General features: G+C 44.8%; 1 protein-coding gene across 1 annotated transcript in view; it reads right to left on the bottom strand.

Moving 5' to 3' along the window:
- cacna1ba (calcium channel, voltage-dependent, N type, alpha 1B subunit, a) overlaps positions 1 to 19,456 on the bottom strand; it is a 93,229-nt gene that overhangs the window by 17,227 nt on the left and 56,546 nt on the right. The window contains exons 22-39 of the mRNA XM_030359238.1: positions 18,991 to 19,111; positions 18,051 to 18,180; positions 17,588 to 17,647; positions 16,208 to 16,314; positions 11,670 to 11,766; positions 10,918 to 11,078; positions 10,103 to 10,240; positions 8,098 to 8,299; positions 7,141 to 7,305; positions 6,505 to 6,615; positions 5,947 to 6,030; positions 4,671 to 4,676; positions 4,456 to 4,572; positions 4,122 to 4,187; positions 3,765 to 3,856; positions 3,119 to 3,269; positions 2,312 to 2,439; positions 461 to 557 (exon numbers count right to left, since the gene is read on the bottom strand). Coding sequence (XP_030215098.1) covers positions 461 to 557; positions 2,312 to 2,439; positions 3,119 to 3,269; positions 3,765 to 3,856; positions 4,122 to 4,187; positions 4,456 to 4,572; positions 4,671 to 4,676; positions 5,947 to 6,030; positions 6,505 to 6,615; positions 7,141 to 7,305; positions 8,098 to 8,299; positions 10,103 to 10,240; positions 10,918 to 11,078; positions 11,670 to 11,766; positions 16,208 to 16,314; positions 17,588 to 17,647; positions 18,051 to 18,180; positions 18,991 to 19,111 — 2,033 coding nt within the window. The remainder of the gene's footprint in view (positions 1 to 460; positions 558 to 2,311; positions 2,440 to 3,118; positions 3,270 to 3,764; positions 3,857 to 4,121; positions 4,188 to 4,455; positions 4,573 to 4,670; positions 4,677 to 5,946; positions 6,031 to 6,504; positions 6,616 to 7,140; positions 7,306 to 8,097; positions 8,300 to 10,102; positions 10,241 to 10,917; positions 11,079 to 11,669; positions 11,767 to 16,207; positions 16,315 to 17,587; positions 17,648 to 18,050; positions 18,181 to 18,990; positions 19,112 to 19,456) is intronic.

Genomic DNA, 19,456 nt, shown 5'->3' on the forward strand with positions numbered 1-19,456 from the left:
TACCCACTAGCAGCATAGCTGTTTAGTAATGCTTATGTTCCAAGGGGGCGCTGGTCATTTGTGCTCTAAGGGCCACTAAAGTTGTCCTAAAGAGAGACTTTTCCAAGCCGATATCAAAACATTCTAAAAAAGTTATTGTCAATTATAGGCGCAGTACCTAACCAACTGAGCTTTCAGAACACGAAGCAGGCAATGCCCAACAACTGGGCAAAGTTGTTAAATTATATTACAGTATTATTAAGAAAAAAAAAAGCAATATCAAACAGTGAGATCCGGGGAACACTGCACTGCAGAGCACAGACAGCTGGCCAAAGCTCAGGCCAATGGCGATGTGGGTTGTGGATCACAGGGGAGAGCGGGGGGGGGGGGGGGGGGGGGGGGGGGGGGGGGGGGGGGGGCAGGGTAACGGGTGAGGTTGGGTTAGGAGGGGGTGAGGTTTTGGAAGAAGAGGTGGATCTACCTTGTACGCGACTCTTGGCGGGCATTTCTTTCCCAAACCTAAGGGCGGGGACATGTGGAGCAGCATCTGATACATATCAAGGTACTTGATACGCCCACTTCACGGGGTCAGGGGGCAGCCAAGATGAAGACACACACAGGGACCCAACACAGACGCATGGGGGGGTTGGAGAAGGAGGACAAAAAGGATGGAGGAAGAGACATGGAAACAATAAAAAAGACAGAAATCTGGCGTTAGATTTCCGACGGTGACATGTGACGGAGATGCAATCGCCAGCCTCCACCACTGCTGCAGGGCTGGAGCACAGAGGTGGTGGGGTGGGGAGGAATGGTTCACTCAGGATCCCTGGGAGGAAACACAGAGATGGTGAGCTGGTCTGGAGATGACATGGGGGGAGGGGAGGGGGGGGGGGAGGACAGGAAGTGGTGGGGAGGTTGTGTAGTAAGTTGGTGTGGTTCTGATATGGCCCAACCCCAGATCAGAGGGTGGTGGAGGGGTGGGTTCTGTAGGGGTAATGGGTGAGGAGGGTCGGGATGTCTGCTCTCGGGGACATGCCAGCCGACATCCCTGGATGTTTCGTTCTGCCGGATCCACAGCGACAAAGCTTTCAGTGGCCTATCCCCAACCGTTCCCGATCAGATCCTTTCTTTTAAAAACGTACGCTTGAAAGCATCTCATTTAGAGGATACACCGATGTTTTTAAAGGGACTACGGGTAAGAATCCGATATTCCTTCTCATGACTGACCACTTAGTCTGTCAGCGGGCCGCAGCCTTCTTGAGCTTGAAATGTGTAATGGGTCCATTTTTTCGGCAGCTAACTACAGAATTATACAAACTTGCTAGAGCTAGCTCTTATTTAGGGCACTTAGGATTGCGATTGGAAGTTACTTCCTATTTTAATCCCGGCAAAACCATCCAGGTTCAAATACAATATAAATCTGCCGACAGGTTGTTCTACACAACCTGTTCATATATTGGCAATTTTAATTGACTTATGCAAGTATAATCCTACATGTAGTCCATTTGACGGCACTTCAAGTGAGCAGCTTATGAGAGATGCGAGGTTGGGGATCAATGGCCTTGAAAGCTTTGTTTCTGATCCAGCCTCATTGACCGAGGCCAGTCAGTCTGACAGGGGTGCGGGTGCTCGTTCATTGGTGCACAGCCATTGAGAAGTACACAAAGCACCCTAGGTGACGGAGGTGGCTGGTGTAGGTTGCAAACCTTGTATGCTACCCTATTAGGGCAGTTCTTCCCTAAGCCAAGAGGGGGCGATATAATGCGCAATAAATTGTACATATCCTTATAGGAAATCCGCCCACTGTAAAAACAAACGACAACAAGCAAACACATGAACATAAAATGTTTCAGCACTGCATTAAAAAACAACAACAAACAGTTGGTCCAGTGGCACTGAACAACTGGTTGAAAATGCTGTTCACAGTGTTTCATTGTACCAGTAGTGACATGGTTAGAGAAGAACGTTCAGTGGTAAAAAGACACCTGTATTGGGGTCATGGAGATCTAAGACCGACTTGTGGAGATGTACACACATTTCATAGACATCCATCAAGGTAAGTGAGTGTTTGTGGAAAAAATACATCAGAATGTATAGTCTATACGTTTAGTATTTGAAGGTGAAGAAGGTACCTATTGACATTGTGTATACAGACTGTAGGAACTGCTATCAGACTGTAAGTACTGTTCTCAGAGTATTGTAACTGTTTTACGAATGTATGAACGGGAATATGACTGTAGCTATGATTTTAAAGGGTGGTCTCGGACAGTTTATACAGTATACACTGTTCTTCTGACTGTAAGTCCAGCCTCGGGAGGCTGGCGTAACGTACCAGGCAGCGGGGTCGTACTCGGCCCAAACCCTGATAAACTCGTCCAGGTGATGCGGTCCCAGAATGGACGAGTCTCTGGTCAGGTACTCAAAGTTGTCCATGATGACCGCCACAAACAGGTTCAGCATCTACATACACAGTTGGATTTAGACGGTACATAGTGTATATATGGTGTTGTTTGTGACTGTAGTAAGTGTGAACGGTGTTGTTTCTGACTGTAAATAGTGTGAACGGTGTTGTTTCCGACTGTAGTTAGTGAGAACGGCGTTGTTTGAGACTGTAAATAGTGTGAACGGTGTTGTTTTCTGACTTTAGTTAGTGTGGATAGTGTTGTTTCTCACTGTAGTTAGTGTGAACGGTGTTGTTTCTGACTGTAGTTAGTGTGGACGGTGTTGTTTTCTGGCTAGTTAGCGTGGATGGTGTTGTTTCTGACTAGTTTGTTTGGACAGTGTTGTTTTCTGACTGTAGTTAGTGTGGATGGTGTTGTTTCTGATTTTAGTTAGTGTGGATAGTATTGTTTCTGACTGTAGTTTGTGTGGACAGTGTTGTTTTCTGACTGTAGTTAGTGTGGATGGTATTGTTTCTGACTTTAGTTAGTGTGGATAGTATTGTTTCTGACTGTAGTTAGTGCGGACAGTGTTGTTTTCTGACTGTAGTTAGTGTGGATGGTGTTGTTTCTGACTGTAGTTAGTGTGGATAGTATTGCTTCTGACTGTAGTTAGTGTGGACGGTGTTGTTTCCGACTGTAGTTAGTGTGGACGGTGCTGTTTTCTGACTGTAGTTAGTGTGGATGGTGTTGTTTCTGACCAGGAAGGAGCAGAGGAAGATGAAGGAGACAAAGTAGAAGTAGGCGAAGTCGCTGCCACACTCCTTGGCTATGTTCCCTGACCCCGGGTCACACGCCCGCCGACTCAGACACGACAGCATGATCTCATGCCAGGCCTCTCCCGTGGCGCTCCTGTTTGGACGGACAGACAGACGGATAAAGGACAACTCGCTGATACACAGAGAATGATAAACTACACTTAGGCACAGGCGGATATCGAGAGCTCAACATTGGTCTGACTACCTGGGTAGAATGTTTAAACTGCAGCTTTCAATAAGAGGCAAGGTGCAAGATGGTTATGATGTTCGACTCCCAGCAGAAAGGTAGAACAAGATGCCTCACACACACTTGTTTTTGGGGAGGTGTTTGGTGATGTGTCTGGTAGTGTGTCGGGTGATGTTTTTTGGATGATGTGTCTGGTAGTGTAGGTGATGTGTGTTTTTTGGTGATGTGACTGTCGTGTCTGATGTGTTTTCTGTGATTTTTCTGTCTATGTAATTTTAGTTTTTAGTGTCATGCGATGTGTCCCATGAAGTTATTTTTGTGTTGAGCCCTGTGATGTGTCAGTTGATGTGTCAGTTTATGTGTCAGTCAGTGTGTCTGGTGATGTTCCTGATGATGTCTTACCTGAACAGCAGCATGAGGGCTTGCAGGAAGGTGCGGAAGTTATTGTGGTGATTTATGGCCGTGTCCTCGTTGAGATCAATGTTCCCGAACACCTACACACACACACACACACACGCACACGCACACACACACACACACAGCTTCATAAAGTGAATTTGTGAGAGAGTCTATCTGTTCTAAGTTAAAGTCAATGAAGCAGCATGATATCAGCGAATAGACATGATATTAGTGAATCTTCTTGATATCAGCAAATCAACTTAACATCAGTGGATCAGAATGACATCAGTGAATCAAGTTCAGATCTGTCAACCCTGTTGTGTGAGTTTATGGGGAGTGATAATACGTGAGCTCTCTGACCTGCATGCCGATGATGGCGTAGATGAAGAAGAGCATGGCGATCAGCAGACATACGTAGGGCAGCGCCTTTAGAGGAAGAGGACAAAGAAGTTTACTATTTTTTTTTACTATCATAAAATACGATCACCTCCTAATTTCGTGATACTGCAGTGGTTTTGTGGTGTATCTGTAGAAGTCAGACACCATGGTACACTAAGGGGAATTTGTGTGTTTGCATGCGACGCAGATACGCGTTTGTGTGTGTTTGTGTGTGTGTGTGTGTGTGTGTGTGTGTGTGTGTGTGTGTGTTTGTTTGTGTGTCTGTGTCTGTTTGTGTGTGTGTGTGTGTGTATACCTTGAAGGACTGGACAAAGGTCCACAGCAGGATCCTGATGGTGTAACCCTGTCTCAGCAGCTTGATGAGCCGAGCCGCCCGGAACAACCGCAGGAAGCTCAGGTTCAACAGCCGATCCTGAGGGGAGAGAGAACATAACAACACACTGTCAGACCGAGAGAGGGAGAGAGAGAAACACACCAAAACACACTGGAGTGAGATGGAAATTCACTCACCGTGGTCTATGGGGACGGCATTGGGGCAGAAGAAGATACAAAGAGACACCCACCGACAGAGCGCGAGACAGAGAAGAGGGAGACAGAGAGACATTGAGAGAATGAGGAGGAACAGGACAGGAGAGGCAACATAACAGCAACGGTCAAATGGCACGGTGATCGCAGGCTGACAACATGCATACGTCACATTGCTAACATGAATTAAACCATTTAACATATAACACAGTTAGCTGCACTGCAAATTACATTTGAGGCTTGCTGTACCAAGCTTTTTCTCCCCGACCAATGACAATTCATGTTTGTGCGATGAATTCACGCAAACATTAGTGGGGTTGCATTAGTGGGGTTGTGATTAATTAATCTTCATTAGCTGCATAAGTTGGGTTGTGATGTGTTCGTGTTTGCATCCCCCTTGCTAGACTGGGTACGCAAGCGTCGCGTCACGTAGCCTTGCGCTGATATGTAAGGAAATGCTCCCACTTTAATCGCTGAGAGCTGCTACACCAAATTATCATTTATTTTTTAGCAGACCTGCAGCAAAAAGCTGAAAAAGACTTCAATTCTATCTTTACCCCCGTCGACACGTGCCTCTATGAATAAACTTTGTGTTTTCAAAGAAAGCACATATATTTGTGTGTCAACTAATTCAATAATGTATAAAATGGTAGTTGCATACTGCATCATGATCCCACCATAGGGATCATGATGCACCCCCATATCATATCCAATCAAACAACTCGTCGTTATATAGCCCCCAAATATAACTACAAGCCTGTGACCCTCCGCAGACGATGCACCTCTTGATAATTCACATCCTCACATCAGTTTAGATTTGTGATCATGGACCAGGTGCGGTTGATAGTCTAGGTGGAGATATACAGTGAGGTCCTTGACCCCAGACATTCTTTATAGAAGGACCACGGAGGAATTTGGTTGGAAGTTTGGTTAGCCCGTTAAATGACTAAATATGTACTGTATGCGTTATCCATTTGCATGATTGTTCGACACAACATTAATAAACATATATAGCTGGGCACTCAAAGTTGTCTATTCTATTCCTCCTATACGCTCCTCTTGCTCCTGATGAGACACTGTTATGTGTCCTGTGAAGCAGGTCGTAAAGGAAACGCGACAATATGCGAAGCGACGCATGCAACGTGACTCAATACAATGCAGCACGACGCGACGCCTCCTTGCTCAATGTAGCCCCCCCGGGGAAAGGTGCAGGGGTTGGAATGCATTGATGTTCGTGTGTTGCGTTCGGGGGGTCTCGCACGTTGATTTCTGTGACCAGGATGTCTGTGATGCTGCCAAGGACCGTCACAAAGTCGAAAATGTTCCAGGCGTCCTTCAGGTAGTTCTGGGGTGGGCGGGAAAACAAACAACAACAGACAACAATGAAACCAAAAAACGTCATTCTGGTTAAAGAATACAAACAATCTGATTCACTGCAGGACCAGCGGCATCTCTGGTGGTGAGATGGAAACATGAGATGTCACTCATCCTCCAATGAGTTACATCACTTTGCATCAATTTTAACCAATCAGCAAATAAGTATTTGCGTAGCCTGTGATTTGTGCCTCTTACATTTGATCAGTTCAAATTAAAGTACATTACACACATTAAAGAATGTACACGAAGAACCCATACAGAAAATGGAGAAACTTAGAAAATACACATTTAGCAACCTACACAGCTTGACGCAGGCGCCATTAGCTCTTAGTAGCAGATTTAGACATTGCATAAAATAATTCCTTCAGTTTCAAAACGACCCCCTTACATAATACATCTACTTCAACCATGTTGAATAATTCATCTCTTAGACGGGACTGACCAATGGGCCGAAGGCGATGATTTTGAGGATACATTCCATTGAGAAGAGGGCGGTGAAGACGATGTTGAGGTTCTTCAGCATGGCCTCGTAGAACGGAGGAGCTCCATGGAACTGGTTTCAAGTGTGTTTGTCATATGGGTATTAAAATAAAAGGTAGAAGTCATGAATGGCTTTGAAATGCTTTCAGGCATCTGTGCAACAGGTAACAAACAAAAAGTGTAATAAAAGATAAAGATAATATACACAATAAAGAAGTTTTAAAATAAGCAGACACACTATAAAGTGCAAACTGTTGGCAATAAAATATTGTATAGCAGATGCTAACTAGAGGCACAGGAGAAGACGGATTGATTCCATTTCATCATTATTTCACCAAGCCCAATCCTTGTAATGTTAATTGCATCCTTGTCAGTCAAAATGGAGCTCTCTTTTGCTGCCGGCAGCGTCGTGCGTTAAAGATGGATGAGAACACATCTCTTATTTATTTCACCGAGGTGTCACAGAGCTTTGCCTGGTCAGGACCTTCGGCAGCTGCTAAATAAAACCTCCCGGGCAGTCGGCGCTATGCATGATTGAAAAGCCCCGTGTGTTTTATCTTGAGACGGAGTTCGAGCCGTGTGTGGACGGGAGGTGTACCTTCATCATGAGCACCACGGTGTTCAGGGCGATCATGATCATGATGGAGTACTCGAACGGCGGCGACACCACAAACTTCCACATGCGGTACTGGAAGGAGTGCGTGTTCTGGGGCATGTAGCGCGTCAGCGGCTTGGCGTTGATGGCAAAGTCGATGCAGGCCCTCTGTGACAAGGGAAGCAGGGGAGTCATTCAGGGGGATACATTTGTACATTTAGAATAGCAGACAGCTTCATCAAAGCGGTTAACAAGTGATGCAGGTGATTTGTTTTAGAAGAAATTTGGGTCTTATTTGTTGAAATTGTCTTAACATCCCTGACGGCAATTAATTAATCAAATAGAAATCCACTATCTAAGGCCAATGCAGGCATGTAATAAGCACATTTATTGAACCTATTCAAAAAATGAAAGGTTTTGATGGCCTCCCTGTCTTTCTTCCTACCTACCCGTTACCTGTGAGCACTCTGCCCGGGTTCTCATTGTGCATAACCAGGGTCTTCCATGAAGCATGGCAGACCTATTGCTAAAACTAGCAAGCTAGAAAGGGGTTTTGGGGGAGTGGCTTTGGGTGGAGATCTGAAGGGAGGGATTCGATTTTTCCGTTCTCTTTTTCATTCAAAATCTAGTTGACTCCGGCTCTGGTCTATTGCCTAACCTCGCTTCAAGGAGAATCCATTTATATTTAGTCAATTAGCATAGGCTTTTATGTAACGCCAAAAGTGAAGCTAAAACACAATACAAAGTTCTGCACAACCAAATTTCTGAAAAAACAACTGGACAGAGAGTAACTATCGGAACTTGAACCCGAGATCAGCAGAATTTCAGTCAATTTATCGTTTATTTATTAGGATCTCTACGCAGAATCCCCAAATCTAGCTCTCGTACCCTGGGGCCAGTTGGCTGAGACAGTGCAGTATAATAATAGCGGTAGATAGTGCAATGTTTGTCAAACTCTACCTCATTCTTCTCCAGGCTGCACTCAGACATCGCCTTGTCTCCCTGCTCCTGAAAGGTGATGATGATGAGGGCCACGAAGATGTTGACGAAGAAGAAGGGGAAGACGACAAAGTACACCACGTAAAAGATGGAGACCTCTATCCGGTAGCCCGGGCTCGGACCCTGGTCCTCAAACGTGGCGTCCACAGAGTGCTTCAGGACCCTGGAGAGAGAGAGAGAGAGAGAGAGAGAGAGAGAGAGAGAGAGAGAGAGAGAGAGAGAGAGAGAGAGAGATTCAACATTACCCCACGAAACTCCTTTCAGGCTATCGAGCACAAAAACAGAACAGAACAGGTGTCACAGTTACTTCTTTCACTTCATTCACCCATTTGGCATATATTGAGCTTATTATCCACCTATCAACACTCACATGTGATGGCCCTGTTTAAAGTTAGGGTTGGGTTAGAGTTAGGGGTGGTATAAGTTTAGGGTTAGGTGTGGATTTAGTTAGGTTAGGGTAAGTGTAAAGTGATCTCTTTAACCATTTGTGGAATCATGAAGTCACCATGAAACAGACATTGAAAGGGAAAGGGCTCTGCGTGATACATCATCATAATTTTTGGGTAATTTTTAGGTTTTGCTAAAAACAACATTTCAGGAATTGACGATGACAAAAAGAGACAATCTGTCACAACCATGAAATGATAATGAATCCAAAAATGTGACGATAATGTAACATATTTGTGTTTGCCTTCATGGTAAAAGCAGAATAATTAGTGGTATCTACAGATAGACATTGTATCGACATATTAAGTGCTGGCACAGCTCCTTTACAGTTTAGATCACCGACCGACAGGAGAACAAAGACAACTCTTGTAGAGACGTAATAAGCATGAGATTAGTGTTCAGCGCTTGTTATCAGCGCTAATTAATTAATAAATCCACTCACTGCTGACCACCAGCAAAGTCGCTTGAACTGCACACAGCCCAACAAATTGTAACGCTGACATCAAGAAACATTCAATCACACCTCATTCGTCATCTGTGAAACATTTAAATTTGTTTGACATGCTAAGGAATGGCATATTTATAGAGCCCTTCAAACAAAAGGCCATTCACAGTGTTTTACAACCGCAGGAATACAAATGTTAAACCCCAGGCAAAAGGTGTTGACATGTTTGATATGCTATGCTAGCAGATTTCGCACGGATTTTGTGCCTATAGAACATATAAAGCAGCGATGTCTGGAAGGGTGTTGTTATTGGCCTTTATAAAACAGTTGTTGAACACTCAATTCTGGTCGGTCAATAACATTCCAATGTGGTGCATTATTCTTCAATAACAGGACACCCTTGCATTTAAAAATGTGCAAATCAATGCACTATTAAAAACAACAGTCAAATAGAGCTATCGACCAGATGTTTAGTTTTCAACGCATAAACCGGTATGCTCAAAGCACAGCGGGAAATATTTTCATTTCCGCTTATTAAGTTGATCAAACCTGATAATATGATAGATGAAAGTGATATTTAATTTGGGTGTGAGGTGAGCGGGGCTTGGCGTCTGCTGCCGACAAGGGGGCGGGGCAGCTTTATTGCAGTAACAGACGAAGCTCTGGGTGGTCGCTTAACGAGGTAAATTAATATAAATACTCATTATGTTGTGCTCCAGCCCCACAGTGAGACTGGATTCATACGATGAACTTCCAGTGTGTCGGCAGGACACTACTTTGTTTGCCAATCCCAAGCATTCTCCTTGCTATAAATAACACAAATAATACCCAATGATAACCAATATTGCACCACCACCCCCATCTTACAATATTTTTACAACAAGGTGACTCCACGGCATGGTTTACTCCTTATATAGGCAAGCTGTGGCTCAACGGTTCTAAGTTATAAAAGCTACAAACAATAGTTTAACTTTAGGAATATTCTTCATCATCGATGATGGTCAGCGTGCTATGCCCCCATTACGTGAGTGGCAGCAATGACTAAAGTGTACCCCACGCCCACACTGATCTTACGTTGGCCAGCCCTCTCCGGTGGACACGGTGAAGAGGGTAAGGAAGGCCCACAGCACGTTGTCGTAGTGGAACTCGTACTTCTTCCACTCCCTCGGCATGGAGGCCACCTCGTCCTTATCGTAGTCCAGGAACTGACCTCTGGAGAGGAGAGGAGAGGGGAGGGGAGGAGAGGAGAGGGGAGGGGAGGAGAGAGGAGGAGAGGAGATGAGATGAGCGGAGGAGAGGAGAGAGGAGGAGAAGAGCAAAGGAGAGGAGAGGAGAGGAGAGAAGAGGGGTGGAAAGGAGAGGAGATGGGAGATGAGGAGAGGGGATGGGATATGAGAAGGAGGAGAGGAGAGATGAGAGGGGAGAACAGAGGAGGAGATGAGAGGAGAGGAGGAGGAGAGGAGGGGAGGAGATGAGGACGGAGAAGAGAGGAGAGGAGAGAAGAGAAAATGAGAGGAGGGGAGAAGAGGAGAGGGGTGAAGAGGAGAGGAGAGGGGAGGAGAGGAGATAAGATGAGAGGGGAGATGAGAGGTGGAGAGGGGAAGGGAGAAATGGAGAGGGGAGGAGAGGAGAGGGAGGAGAGAGGAGGAGAGAGGATATAGCAGGAGAGGTGGGAGAGGAAAAGGGAAGAGAGGAGAGGAAAGGAGGGGGGAGAAGACAGGGGGAAGAGAGGAATTCATTTGTTTTAAACAGAAGAGAAGGAAAGAAGAGAAAAAGAGAGGAGAAGGAAATAACCACCCAAAAGGTGAGGGTAGTAGAGAAGAAAAAGAGGACAGGAGAGTATTAATGACGAAGTGTAGCACGAGGAGCTAGGGAGGGGGACCACCGACCTGCAGTCCTTCTCCAGGCCCTTGGACTCGTCGGTGCAGTAGAAGAACTTGCCCTTGAACAGCTGCACGGCGATGACGGCGAAGATGAACATGAAGAGGATGTAGACGATGAGGATGTTCAGCACGTTCTTCAGAGAGTTCACCACGCAGTCAAACACCGCCTGGTGGACACGCACGCACACACACACACACACACACACACACACACACACACACACACACACACACACACACACACACACACACACACACACACACACACACACACACACACACACACACACACACACACACACAAAACATACAAACACAAGATACATTAGTAAAGGTTGCATACATTTTGTAAGGAGATGTATATCTTATGTAAATTGCTTTGCAGGTATTCATAAGCCTATGTAAGATGTTTATTAGTAACTGTTTTTCCATTCTGAACCTGGCTTGAGCTGAGCAATTGTAGCAAATAATTTACTCTGAGATCAATCAGAATCAGAGTGAGCAATCATACACAAGACCAAACACAAACACACTTGAGACAAGAAACCGAAGTCAATATATGCAAATATTTAAACATAGACAAACATGTACACGTGTGTGTGTGTGTGTGTGTGTGTGTGTGTGTGTGTGTGTGTGTGTGTGTGTGTGTGTGTGTGTGTGTGTGTGTGTGTGTGTGTGTGTGTGTGTGTGTGTGTGTGTGTGTGTGTGTGTGTGTGTGTAATTGTGCACAATGTTTGTAGTGGATGTTTGGTGTATACCTTGAGTTTGGGGAGGCGCTTGATGGTCTTCAGAGGGCGAAGGACTCTGAGAACTCTGAGGGACTTGATGGTGCTGATGTCTTTCCCTTTGGTCCCTCTGGAGGTAAACACACAGAATGAGATCCAGAACCCCTAGAACTCACTAGAACCCCTAGAACTAACTGAAACTAACTAGAATCCCTGGGGCTCACTAAAACCCCTAGAACTCACTGAAACTAACTAGAACCCCTGGAGCTGACTAGAACCCGTAGAAATAACTGAATCTAAATAGAACCCATGGAGCTCACTACAACCCCTAGAAATTGCTAGAACCCCTAGAACTAAGTAGAAACCATGTAACTCACTAGAACCTGGAGAACTCAGTAGAACCCCTGGAATTAACTATCAGTAACAAGAACCCGTAGAACCTCTGGAACTAACTAGAACTTACTAGAACATGTATAACTCTACAGATCCATTTGAACTCCCAAGTACCCCCTAGACCTACCTAGAAGCCTTGGAACTGAAAGGAACTAACTTGATCTCACTGGAAACCCTGGACCTCACCAGAACCCCTTTCACTACCTAAAACCCCTGGAACTCTCTACCCGCAAACATTGAAGGTTTCAAAGTCTTAAAAGAAATATCAAATACAACAATACCATAATAAATAAATGATGTGTCAATAGGTTTGTTTGCAAGGAAAGACATCGTTTAGTCACACACATGGACAGGAGATGCAGAATAAAAAAGTAAAGGAAAACAAACTCTGTAGAAAGGACGAATGGTTAATGGATCGAAAGTTCAACTGAACACTACATTGACAGATGAACCCAAAGTAAGGTTGAACATTTAAAGCTTCCCTTAAGCTTTAAACTATGGCAATCCACAGGCATGTGGTTTGCGTCGGAGATGGAGCGAAACTCTTCATGCGCTGCGTTGTCATTCCTTAATGATGATATCTTCTGTGTTTTAAGTTATGATAATCAGAAAACATGCCAGTGTTCATAAACTTGTACCTATAACATGTAACCGTGGTTACATGAGCCAATGAGGTGAGATTATAAAATGATCAACACATGTTAGTCTCTTCATGCAAAGGTAAGTTGCTAAACATGTTCACCAGGGTTAAAGGTCATTAATGAGATTGAGAAAGACTCCTTTTCTTTTTGAAACATAATGTTTGATCTGCTGAAAAATAATACGACGTCTATGGGATCTAATGACTAAGGTTTCCCAAATCCCAGTAAAAGGTACTGGGTTTGATCTCATCCAGGTAATCAGTCTAACCTGTAGGCCCCCTAGAGCAAGATGCCCCCAAGCCCCTTACTGCTCCCTAGTGACCTGTAAATGAATTCACCATAACTATGTTTGGATATAAGGTTGTGAGAGAGACTTTGAGATAAGATTTCTTCCATGTATCTCTGTTATCACCTTACAGTGTGTCACAATTCTGTCACTGAGCTGATTCACCTTGATACCAACAAATGCTGGAGGCTTTAGAATTCTGTTAATTCATTATTAATTTAACCTCCTAAAAAACCTCTTCAATCCTCAGAGACAGAGGGTCAAGCTTGGATATTCATCTAAACAAGGTAAATTCCCTTATATTAGTGAATGAGCATGACACACTGTGTAAGATAGTATCTGAAAAGGCAACGTTGATAAAGTAAATCTCCAAGCATTTCAAACCTGAACAGCTCCCCATATGTGCTATTTATTTCTAGTGCTGGGAAACTCTCAAAATAGCACAGCAGCTGAAATGATTTAGTAATTATCAGATAACTCCCTCTCCCTCTCCCTCTCCCCCTCCCCCTCCCCCCCCCCCCCCCCCCCCTCTCTCTCTCTCTCACTCTCACTCTCACTCTCTCTCTCTCTCTCTCTCTCTCTCTCTCTCTCTCTCTCTCTCTCTCTCTCTCTCTCTCTCTCTCTCTCTCTCTCTCTCTCACTCTCACTCTCACTCTCACTCTCACTCTCTCTCTCTCTCTCTCTCTAACCTGTTTCATCCTCCAATCTTCCAGTACTCTGGCTGACTACCACATGCAGGAGCATGCTTGATGCATGCTCTTCAGTAGAAATACGAGGACATAACTGCCATGGAGATGGAAGGGGTCTGAAGCCATTTGAAAAACCTTCATTTTGTCATTTTTGTAACAAAATGAGAAACAAGTTTCAGTTGAATGCTGTCAGACAGTGCTTGCGTAGATGGAGAGTGCGACGGGGAACGAGGTGGGGGGGAGGGGGGGGGATTTTTTTGGGGGGGGGGTTGTAGGGTATAGGGTGGGTCCCCACCTGGTCACACTGTGCTGCGATCTAATTGGATAAAAATAGGTGATAAAACACATAAGGCAGAACACAATTATCGACTCAGACTCAGACACACACACACACACACACACACAGATGTGAGCACACAAACACACAAAAACACACACACACACACGGATAAAATCATTCAACAACAAGGAATCAACAATTTCTAGTCGAGAGTTGGTCTTTGAACTCGCTTGTAAAAGGAACAGCCAACTCTACATTATCCAGCATGCCTTTGAGGTTTAAACCAACAAAAGATATGCAGACTGAGGCTTCGGCATCTGATGAGTGGGGATTAAAGAAAATTCAAAAAGGTCAACCTGAAATGAAACATCACAGAAACTCTTTCCTGCTAAAGATGGTTGGATGGCCACCATGCATGGGTGAAGTATGAGGTCGATCACATAGTACTACAACCAGTACTACATCTTTACTGTACGTGGAGTACTCACAGTACCCATAGTTCCTTTAGTAAGGACATAGGACGAATTTTGACATCATAAAAGAGATCTGTGTAAGAAGTGTGGCTGTTTTATTCACACTTTAAATGACCAGATGAGTTCTGTAGAGGTTGTTGAAATTGAACGTTTGTGTTCTACAAGCTCAAGGTTAAATGTAAATGCCATCATAATTAATACAAGAAAGCCAAAACTTCGCCGTTTAGCCTTATCAATTAATATATTAATCGAAAATCGTGAAATGGGTTGAAAGTTAACCTTAAGAGTGCAAGAGGTAAAATACTACATAATTTAACACAGTTTCATTTAAATTCTGCTTCTTTACCAATAATTCTCATGCTGTTTTAACCTGCTTTGGTGTGAGCATACCTTATAAAAACAACATATTTAAAGTGATAGCTATTTAATCACAGTAATGACCGACAACACGGACTTGAGTGCAGAACGATGCTGTCATCTTAAAACACTTCCTGTATTGTCCCAAGAGGTAAACGTCAAATACTGTAACGCCAAATCAACTCAGTTAAACTATAAAGAGTGTGGTTGCAAGGGTGAAATGGCGTCGGACAGATAACCGCATTCCACTTCCACACCAAGAACATCCATGGGTGATGAAAGTCACCCATGGATGTTCCAACAGAATACAGACGTAGGAATCTGTATTCCCATTCCTGTTCGGAATAGAGGTGTTCCAAGGACCCCTGACGGGCCTTCTTACAGCAAGCCATACGGAGGAGAGAATATTTTTGGCAGACATCTTCAGGTGAAACATGGAAGAGGAGGTATGATGCCATTTCAATCAGAGGCATCGTAGGGGAAGGGTTCTTCTCAAAGTGATGGAACAGAATGGAGACGCAGAGTGAGGAGACCAGACCGTGAGGGGATCCATGAGGCGACGGAGGTAGAGGATGAGGATCAGCTTGGGTGGAGGAGAGGGTGGAGCTCCAGGCAGACAGACAATAGTGGCATTTGGCTATATGGATGGAGCACCCGCTGCAAAAAACATCTGCCCACCCTGACATGAAACTTTGCTTGTCATGTCAATAAAGAAGTTTCATAATAAGGGAAAATAAAAATGAAGAATTATGCCCCCCAGTTGATCTTTGAAGGAGATCGATATGATTGTTGTTTGAAATAAGCTAAAGGCAAAATAGTATTTTTTTGTAGATACAATAACATTGATTGGTTACTCTGACTTTGCCAATAGGAATTTTGAACACATGATGGAAATGTTATTGTGCTGGTGGATATTTAGTTGTTTTTTGCAGCATAATAAATGTTCTCTCTCTCGCAGGTGAATGAAAAGTGGCAGTCAAGCATGACAAGAGAGCGAGAGAGACAGAGAGAGAGAGAAGAGAGAGAGAGAGAGAGAGAGAGAGAGAGAGAGAGAGAGAGAGAGAGAGAGAGAGAGAGAGAGAGAGAGAGAGAGAGAGAGAGAGAGAGAGAGAGAGAGAGAGAGAGAGAGAGAGAGAGAGAGAGAGAGAGAGAGAGAGAGAGAGAAAGAGTGAGAGTGAGAGACGGATATTGGACATTACCCCATGAAGCTCCTTTCAAGCGATCCGAGCACAAAAACAGAACAGGGGTCACAGTCACTTCATAACTCAAATCAAGAGGTTAAGAGACTCAATAGTGTATTTTTGAGTACTTAACGACAAAGTATGTAGAATCCCGACGATGTCTTTAGAATATTGTACAACAGATCAGCGTCGGTTTGTTTAGCCATGTTCCGTGGTTGAGTGCAAATGCATAATCTCAATACACAAAAAGGTTGGTCATCTTTGAACTTACGAGAAAGCGAAAGCCACCAGCGCCCCACTGACCACGACGAAGTCCAGGATATTCCACAGGTCCCTGAAGTACGCCCCAGGGTGCAGCAGGATACCTAGATCTACCATCTAGAACACACACACATTTATTGTGGTCTAGCCTCCTGGACACACACCGCGACTAGATCTACAACTTAGATCGGACACACACCCCTAACCAACTCTGGGAGGCGGGACCCTCTTCTGGGTTCTTTCTTGAGGTTTTTCCTCTGTTTTAGAGACCCTCTTCTGGGTTCTTCCTTGAGGTTTTTCCTCTGTTTTAGAGACTGCAATGCAAAAACTCAAAATCTTGGCAAGTATATTTTTCTAATTTCTAGTCAAAATATCTCATCACACTTAATATAAGACAAAATCACCTAAATAGCAAGATTTAAGTGATATAAACGAGATTGTTTTTAGACAGTGCATCTTGAATATTCTGTTAAGTGAAACTATCTTGAAAACATCTTGTTTTGAGTCATATCTCGGGTTAAACAAGCTTTTTAAACATGTCATTAGGTTTTTAAGCTGCTGTGTTATTTGTAAAAGATGAATCGTCTTTTACAACGCATCTTTTACATCACAATACTAGTAAAATATAGCTAAAAATTAGTTTTCCCAGCAAATTTCAAGATCACTGTTATCTTGTTAGGCTTCAATATAATGTCTTATTTCAAGAAATCTTACCAAGACAACTTTCAGTTGTTCCATTGGCAGTTACTTTTGCTTATTACAAAGCAAAAATATATTTTTTGCAGTGTGGGGTGAGATGGGGTGTCATATATTATGAGGTCTGTGGAGCCTTTTGAATTTTGAACACTTTGAAGCCCTCCCCGCTAATGAGGAGTGAGTATGCGGCTTCTTCAGAAACACCACGGCAGAGTGCTCTGTGACGACTGCTCGGAGCGATCAGGGAGCGGGCCCAGGTGCACAACGGTGCCATTTCAACTTATTAACGGTAACAATGGATTCCACAAGATCACGACTTCTTACGATTGCAAATATATCTGCCCAAATTCGCGATTGGTCGTTGTTGAACATTTTGTTGCGTCTTCTTTTTCTGTTGACGGGTTGGCATCGCACCGAGCCCAGCAGTGGGAGTTAACCATAAAAATGGAAGGCGCATCAAAAGACAACAGCTCAGCGCCGGGGAGCTGAACCGTAGGAAAACAATACCAAATTGGCTGTTGTGTTATTAAAAAAAGGCTGTTTTTGTTGTTTGAGCGGTCCCTTAGATAACAGTGTGGCACCAATATTAAACTGCACGAGGAGGCCGAAGGTCTGTTGGCCCGGCGGCGGAGTAGGCTGTTAACTACACAACAGAGACAGATCGAGGGCACAGATTTCCCCTGGCGCCACTCACCTTGATCACCAGCTCGAAGGTGAAGACGCCCGTGAAGGCGTAGTCCAAATACTTAAGCACCTACGCAGGAGAGATTAAAACACGGGTTGGCGGCACTGAGGTCATATTTTAACGCCTGTGAGGCTGAAGTAAATTACTTTTTTTAAAGATCCCCAACAAAACATAATATGTGTTTAATATTCTCTTCCGTGCTGCACATAATTCATGTTTGTTTGTGTGTGTGTGTGTGTGTGTGTGTGTGTGTGTGTGTGTGTGTGTGTGTGTGTGTGTGTGTGTGTGTGTGTGTGTGTGTGTGTGTGTGTGTGTGTGTAGGTGTGTGTGTAGGTGTGTGTGTGTGTGTGTGTGTGTGTAGGTGTGTGTGTGTGTGCGTAGGTGTGTGCGCGTGTGCGTGTGTGTGTGTGTGTGTGTGTGTGTGTGCGTGTGTGCGCATGCATGTGCGTCCACATGTCTGTGTGGGTCTCACGTTGTTGCGAGTGGCGTGAGCATTGACAGGGTCCTCCGCGGCTAACGCGATGCTACTCATCGTTATGACGACCAGGATGGACATCTCAAAGTAGCGCATGGTCACGATGTAGTGGCACAAACGCCTCACTCTGAAACACCGGGGCAGGAAAGAAGAAGAAGATCTTTATCCGTCATCGCACACGTACAAGTGCTGTACCACGAAACGTGATCTCTGCGCTTGACCCATCACTGACGCCTCGTTTCCACACACGTACATTCTCGTATGCGATCCAACCGTCTCTGACCGAAAGTCCATTCATTCCTATGTGATTCTCCGTAATGTCAGTTTTTCCTCCGAGACTTCTCCCCTCCGCACAATTTCTGTCCGGTATGTCCGTAATATACGTTCCAACATTTTTTACTTTCGCCGTCGTTTTACGGAGATACCGTATGCAAGTTATTATGTTTTTCACAAAACATGTAAGTACCTGGCAGGCCAAACTCCTCGCCAATCTCTTTCCAAGCCTGGTTGGTTTTGTTTTTATCTCTGTATATGTCGATCCTCATGTTCCAAAGTACCGGTCTCCTAAAAACGGCCATTATCATACGCTCCCCCATCTTTTTGTAAATAAATTCATGTCCGTACGTAAAACACTAGCGACTCCTTCCGTACATTGACGGAAGCACGGATACGAAAAACATACGGATGTGGAAACGAGGCGTAACAGTGCTGGGCAGCGCCCGGGGAACGACTCCAGGTCTACTGGCTGGTGCCTTGGTCAAGGGCACCGGCAGTAGTATTAACCTAAGAAGAATTTGTTTTGGACGGTCTTTTTGGGGGTAGAGGAAACCGGAGCGGCCAAGGCAACACGTGTGAACACAGGGAGAGGAGAGGAGGAGAGGGAGTCACTCAGAAGGCATACAGACGCACCGACAGGGGGGGGGGGGGGGGCACTCACGGGTTGGTCTGGCTGAAGATGAACATGGAGCTGTAGGGCAGGATGGGTCTGGTCCTGCTTTGTTCCAGGTCCTCCAGTGTCTTCTCATTCATCGGCGCCGTCTCACTGTCAATACTGTTCACTGGGAGAGACACACAGACGATGTCAACGTATATTCTGGGGATGGCAGGAGCTTCTGGCAACCCTGTACAAGGCCCTTCAATTAAGTTTCAATAAGCTGTGGACAGGAGTGTGGCGTCAACGCGAGGTAAATGCACATGTATGTGTGTACTATCTAATGCAAACCAATGTACAGGGGCGATTCTAGGTAGTGTGGGGGCCCTAGGCAGAGGATTGTTGACGGGGGGTGGGGGGGGTGGAGCGATTTTTTTTTTTTTTTTTTTTTGGGCTCTAGGGGGCCCCCCCCGTGGCCCGGGGCCCCCAAACAATTGCGGGGCCCCAGGCAGTTGCCTGGTATGCCTAATGG

The sequence above is a fragment of the Gadus morhua genome, chromosome 6, assembly GCF_902167405.1.
Source record: "Gadus morhua chromosome 6, gadMor3.0, whole genome shotgun sequence".
Classification (NCBI taxonomy): domain Eukaryota; kingdom Metazoa; phylum Chordata; class Actinopteri; order Gadiformes; family Gadidae; genus Gadus; species Gadus morhua.